Source organism: Oculina patagonica, unplaced genomic scaffold, assembly GCF_052425735.1.
Source record: "Oculina patagonica isolate OP01 unplaced genomic scaffold, crgOcupat unplaced747, whole genome shotgun sequence".
NCBI lineage: Eukaryota > Metazoa > Cnidaria > Anthozoa > Scleractinia > Oculinidae > Oculina > Oculina patagonica.
This window is the reverse complement of record NW_027558633.1, coordinates 2,808-9,236: the sequence shown is the minus strand read 5'-3', so window position 1 is coordinate 9,236 and position 6,429 is coordinate 2,808. Positions and strand designations below refer to the sequence as shown.

Below are 6,429 nucleotides of genomic sequence, written 5' to 3'. Positions count from 1 at the left end.
AAATCAAATTATTATGTAAAACTAAGTATATTGAAATTGCGTTGCCATATCTTTTATAACTTTATTTTTTAATAAAGCTACCAGGAGTATATTGGCTCTTGAAATGAAACTGTATTTGACAAATTTGAATATCAAGCCATATAACATCCAAGACAAGACCTTTACTTGTAAACTAATTCAACGAATTTACTCTGACCCCGGGGGGGGGGGGGGCACTCAAAAACGTTTTATACGGAGAGGCTCCGCCCCAAGCTCTTACCCGTTACCCTTTTATATACCTTTTTGACAGAAATTGTACCCCTTTCGTATACCTTTTACTGAAAAAAGGTACCCCTTTTATATACCTAAAAAACGTGACATAGCCTTAAAACAGGACGTTTTCTTGTCATTTTTATGTAGCGCTTAATAAATTAAAATAATACAGCCATAAAGTGCATCTGTTCGAAATATTTTAATTACTGGCCTTTTAAGAAACCTAAATGACGGATTTCATACCCTTTCATATACCTAAACTTGTGAAATCGCTACCCGTATAGGCCGTTATATGGAGTACCCCCCCCCCCCCGACTCTGAATAAAACGCCTTCAACAGGATTCTCCTTCCCACATGCAGCACTTGAGTGGTTGTTATATAATGTTTTACTAACAGTTTTTCCGGTTTGACAGACGAGCTATAAGATGCATTTTATTAAAATCTTTTTAAGATTTGAAGTGGCCTGGAAATCGCAGTATTATTTTTTTTAGAGTAGTTCTGAAAAATGAACAAATGTACTTCGGCAAAGGGTTTTAAAGGGACACTGTCACCAGTTTCACTTCAAAAACTGATTTGTTTCAAGTTTTGTCCTTAAAGACTAGAAAAACACCTAAAAATTATTATTATTCCCTTTTTCCTTCAACAACAGTTTACTTTATATCTCCATCTTGATGTACTTGGTGCATTTCATGCACGAGAAGACCTATTCACCAATTTAGCACTTTTTACCGAAACGCATTAAAATCCCCGTGACAGTCAGCGGTGTACCTTTAAGTTAGTTGGGGTTCCCTCGTTCGAGCTTTTAAACGATACAAGATTTCTCGCTTTCGTGAAGAGAAATTCGTTTAGCGAAAATTCCCTGTTTGCTTGAAATGTGTTTGTGCATTTAACCCGCTTCCAGTACAACTTAGAAAACTTCATCTGAAAGAAGCTTCAGGGATGGTTGCGAAGCTACAGGGATGGTTGCGAACGTATGCTGAAGTTATTCCATTCGTTTGTGGATAGTATGACTGTCACTGGTAATTATAAACCTCTTTCAGTTAAAACTGACGGCCCCAAATGATCTACCATAAATGCTGTTGCATATCTACTAAGGCGTCGAACAAGGATCCATTTATTTTATGATTTTTGAAAGCGCTGAAATGTACGTTTCTTTTTCAACGTCCCTAATCTAGTATACTTATCAATTTTCATTTTGTTGTGATGGAGTTCAATTCAGTTTACAAAATCGGATCCGGCACTTTTAAAATCTTTCAAAAAGCTCTAAATAGAAGGGTTGAGTCTTAAACGAAGACCGTGCTTTTTACTATTTAGAATTGAAAAGCGAAGAACATTGCGTCTTTTCTCATCAGTTTTTGTTATAATTTTTGTTTAGCTCCGCAGGCAGTTTCGCAGGCAGGAAGAGAGACCGAGGCCAAAGCCTTCTTTGACAGAGTAATCTCTCCTTTTATTGACGAGGCATCTGATGCTAAACTATTGGAGTCGCTTATGGTTCATCTGATAAAAGATGAGATGAAAAAGAAAGAGGCTCATGGACCACCAGTTTTGCCAGCAGAACGCGTCCTTACGCCGGTTTCGACCGTGGAGGAAGTCACAGAAGCCATTCTTAAAGCCAAAAAGGAAAAGAAAGTCATTCGTGTCGCTGGATCGGAGCACTCTGTAAAAGATGCCATATTTCCCAATGATGGCGTTACTCTGCTGTTAACAAAGGATCTACGCAAAGTAGAAATACTGAAGACAGAAAAGACTGGCTGGCGTGGAAAGAAATTCCTGTACTGTCGCATCGGCGCAGGTTGCTACCTGGGTAAGAATCCGCTGGATCCAACATCTGACATACAGGACTCCGCTTGTTATCAGGTTGCTGTCAATGGATTCGGCTTTCCCGAGCTAGGAGGTATCATCCAGCAGTCCATTGGCGGCTTTATCTCCACAGGCTCTGCAGGGGGGAGCTTACAGCACAGCTTTGGTGACGTAATCCAGGAGATCGAGTTCGTCGATGGTAATGGTCGTCTTCAGACGGCAAAGCCTGGAACAGACCTCTGGTGTGCAGTCGGTGTTTCTATGGGGCTGTTTGGTGTCATAACCCGCGTGACATTCCGCCTTCCTGAAATGAAGTTTGTTGAAGGCTCCGAGTCAGATCACACGTTCGCCGATTCTATGCTTGGACCCAACCAGAAAGGAGAAAGCAAACTGAAGGAAAGTCTTGAGAAGCACGAGTACATGCGAGTTAACTGGTTCCCGCAGAAGGAAGTCATGCGTGTTCAGGAATGGGTTGGAAAGCAGTCTGTTGCTGTTGGAAAGGTATTGCCTTACAACTCCATCCTATCAAACATCTTTGCGGCCGGTATGGCAGCCATCGCACTGGCTATCTGCAATTTTCTCCTACAAAAGCCAGAACCAACAGAGATTGACTACGACATCATCGGCGGCATTTTGCGTCCATTTGTGCCCCTCAAAAAGAAACCGGTCTTCTTCCGCGACGTATGGTACGAGACTCTTCCCATGGACAACGAGGCTCACACCGACTCTATCATCAAGGTAGATTTCACTGAGATTTGGATCCCACTCAGCCAATGTCAAACCGTCATGGACAAACTCCAGGAGCTGTTCAAGAATCAGAAAGCCGCCAACAACTTTGCTACTGAGATCTATGGCGCCAAGAAGTCTCCATTCTGGTTGAGCATGTCATATGAACAGGACATGGTGCGAGTTGATCCTTACTGGTGGGCTTACAACAAGGGTGACCCCAGGGTGTTCTTCTCGTACTTCTGGGATGTGTTGCTGGATATCCCTGGAACCCGCCTGCACTGGGGTAAATACCTTCCCCTGCCGGATCAGCAATGTGGGAACACAAAATTCAACCCAGATTATTTGAAGGGCGTGTACCCCAAGATGAATGATTGGTTGAAGTTGCGGCAAGAGATGGATCCTGACCAAGTGTTTGTGACCGAGTACTGGCGTGGCATCCTCGGCATTGAACCTCCCACTCCTGCTCCTACTAGTAGTGAAGAGGAAAGCAAGTGAGCTAAGTGAACAGAACTCAATTATACAGTGGAGGGCAAGAATCCAATCTTGCATTTTTACGAAAAATGATTAGCGCAACTGAACAATCAAACGCTCGCAGTTGCATATTTGTAAACACAAAATTTTGCAGATCGCTGATTTATTATCAACTAATAAGGAAGATTTTTAGATATAATCTGTCGCAAGGCTTACTTTCTAAGCCCAGTACTTGACCCTTCTCCTTTATCCAGCCTAGCTGAAGAGAGAAAAAATATGGACAATATAAAAAACGTTAGGACGTGATTGCTCATGATTGAACATTTGGATATGGTTCATTTAAAGTGCCCTTGCCGTAGTGGCAGCCAGCATTTTAATTAATTTTTTATGTGACTGTGACATTTAAGCGTCAGGCTATTAAACTGAATCAACTGTAATACCTGCTTCTTTTTTATTGTTTCGTGTCTCTTTTCTTGGTCTTGATTCTCTTTTGTGTTGTTGAGCTACACAAAAAATCTCCCAAATTTGGTTCTGTGTTTAAGCGTTTTCGATTGCAGAATCCTTGGTGTCATGTTGAGAGTTGACCATCTCACATACCAAGATCTTGACAAAAATGTTTGTCAACATAACTTGGAGGAGCAGGGGGGGACGGCTTGGGAGAGGGGAGTTAGGGACTTCGGAGCGTACAGAATCCACGGTCTCATTCCTAGGAGTATCTCGTTCCCTACCCAATGCTCCTTTTCGCAAGTGCACCAAATATTTTTTACCTCCATTGTAGCTTACGAGCAGAATGGAAGATTGCAACGCTAAGAGAGAGACCACTCCCAGCAAATTCCGATTACTTTATGTATGATTACAAAAATAAATTAGCAAATGTTTGGCTTTTTCGTTTAATTTTTTCCTCCTCAATAGCTTGCGAGTTGAAGGTCTCACAACGTCGTTGTTTCACCATTATATTTCATTTTCTTTCTACATTGGAACACAAGACCTAAGATGCAATGTGACAGATAATCTTTTATTTGCAATCAACATGTCAATTTGTCATATTACTCACACTAGAGACATTTTCATTTTGCACTGAAATAAACGAAAATACGGCTGACTTCGATCCCCACCACTTTAATTACAACTAACGGCCAAGAAGAGTCACGCGAATGCTACCTTTTGTGACCCTGGCCTAATGTGACTCTGGTTACGTAAAAGATTGGCAACAAGTAACAAATAACAGTTTTGCCTCGCAAAGTTCGCCTAGCCTGGAGCTATATGTGTAAATTACAGTTTTGTGTCTTGAAAGATTGGCAACAAGTAACAAATAACAGTTTTGCCTCGCAAAGTTCGCCTAGCCTGGAGCTATATGTGTAAATTACAGTTTTGTGTCTTGAAAGATTGGCAACAAGTAACAAATAACAGTTTTGCCTCGCAAAGTTCGCCTAGCCTGGAGCTATATGTGTAAATTACAGTTTTGTGTCTTGAAAGATTGGCAACAAGTAACAAATAACAGTTTTGCCTCGCAAAGTTCGCCTAGCCTGGAGCTATATGTGTAAATTACAGTTTTGTGTCTTGAACACTTTGTTCATCATCAGAGATTTCCAAACCTGAGTAAGTAAAAGACAAGTTTAAAAGTGTTTTCGTTTCTTGTCTTTTGAATGTTCTTAACAGCATCTCTACACTGGTCGATCCCGGGATAGGGGAGGTGCCAGGCGAAGGGCTTCCAAACTGATTACTCTCTCCACTTGTAGACATTATTGGTGAAGACTGCATTTCCAAGCGCATAATTCTACTTTTTTCACTTAAACTCCTGAACCTAAGGGAACCATGAAGTACCACTGCACTTCGCTTTGATCGAGATTTTCTTGCACTAGCAAGGTTTTCCGAAGTTCCGGTAGAGTAGGTTATGCTTGTTTTCCTGCAGCAGAATACGTAACGGAAATATAGAAGATATCCTCGACGAAACTGACGAGTTAAAGACCCATACACAATTGGATTCACGCATGCGTGGAGATATATTAGCGCCTCCGCGCCGGTCCAAAATGCGCGGGAAAGCTCTTTGTGTAAATCGCCACCAAAATCAAACAGCATCCAAGCAATTTGATTGGGCAACATGCAAGCCATAAAGAAAATCACAATAACAGCTAATGTTCTTATGATCTGAACATTTTCACTTCTTGTCTTATGTCTGATAACTTGTCCGCGAGAGTTTTGTGAAGTAAGCATTGGTAGCCGAGATGTAACGAGACAAATGACGATTCTTAAATAGGCTATGGCGATGACAAGCAAAGGGCTGGCATATTGAAGTGCGAATAACACTGCAATATAGGCTTTCCGGTATTGCGTCTTCGGCCATTTTTCATAACACAGCACACTATCCGGCCGTGCTACGACTATCAGCGGAATCATCGTGACGAAAGCGCAGATCCATATAAATAGAATCCAAACCAAGGTGGCTTTCAACTTGATTCGCGGTTGTAATGGATTTATGATTCCTCGACAACGTTCAATTGCCATAGACGTTAAAGTGAAAACACTGTCAGAAAGAGTAACTGACATCATAGGCCAAATAATTTTGCAGTAAAACACGTTTTTGTAGAATGTCTGGAAAAGCTCATATGTGTAGAAAGGAATAGTAAACCACAAGAACGTTAAGTCCGAGACCGCCAAGTTTAAAATGAAATAATCATTTATAGTTCGCTTACGTTTTCCTTTTACAACTACAATTACCATGAGGTTTACCAAGGAGCCAATAATGAACAGACAACAGTAGAACACAATCTTAAAGTTACGCTCAGCTTCGCTGAAACTTGTAGTTCCTTCTTCAGTCTGATTGTTGCTGGACGAGTTGTCAACAGATTTGTCCATCACCTGGGATGACTGCTCTAAGCAAGCCATTCGCGACATTTTATTTGCTGTTATTTCTCATAAAACGTTTTGTATTACTTCTGGTCTCCCTTGCTGCTTGCAAGTATGCAGTTATCAACGGCTGCGGGTGGCAGCAACAAAGCCAACGAATACCTCTTTTCTCAACTCAATGGTTTTTTCTTATAGGCACAGTAAAGTAAGCCACTTTAAATAAGGAAGGACCGAGATCTGATAAACCATATACAATCAACAGCACTTATATCGTAAGTCACCTTAAGTCAACTTTTAAGAAGGAAAACTGAATCCTCGCATACTCAAAAA

At 41.2% G+C, this 6,429-nt stretch overlaps 2 protein-coding genes across 2 annotated transcripts; one reads left to right on the top strand and one right to left on the bottom strand.

Moving 5' to 3' along the window:
• The first annotated feature begins 1,542 nt into the window (after positions 1-1,542).
• On the top strand, positions 1,543-3,689 carry LOC144641195 (L-gulonolactone oxidase-like). Its single transcript, XM_078500232.1, has one exon. It carries the CDS (start codon positions 1,741-1,743, stop codon positions 3,274-3,276), a length of 1,536 nt encoding a protein of 511 aa, XP_078356358.1. The 5' UTR covers positions 1,543-1,740; the 3' UTR covers positions 3,277-3,689.
• A 261-nt stretch (positions 3,690-3,950) lies between these two features.
• On the bottom strand, positions 3,951-6,147 carry LOC144641196 (galanin receptor type 1-like). Its single transcript, XM_078500233.1, has one exon. It carries the CDS (start codon positions 6,145-6,147, stop codon positions 4,798-4,800), a length of 1,350 nt encoding a protein of 449 aa, XP_078356359.1. The 3' UTR covers positions 3,951-4,797.
• Between the last annotated feature and the right edge of the window lie 282 nt (positions 6,148-6,429).

Excerpts from the sequence above, each read along its gene's own strand:
- LOC144641195 (XM_078500232.1), top strand. The coding sequence starts at position 1,741 with ATGGTTCATCTGATAAAAGATGAGATGAAAAAGAAAGAGGCTCATGGA.
- LOC144641196 (XM_078500233.1), bottom strand. The coding sequence starts at position 6,147 with ATGTCGCGAATGGCTTGCTTAGAGCAGTCATCCCAGGTGATGGACAAA.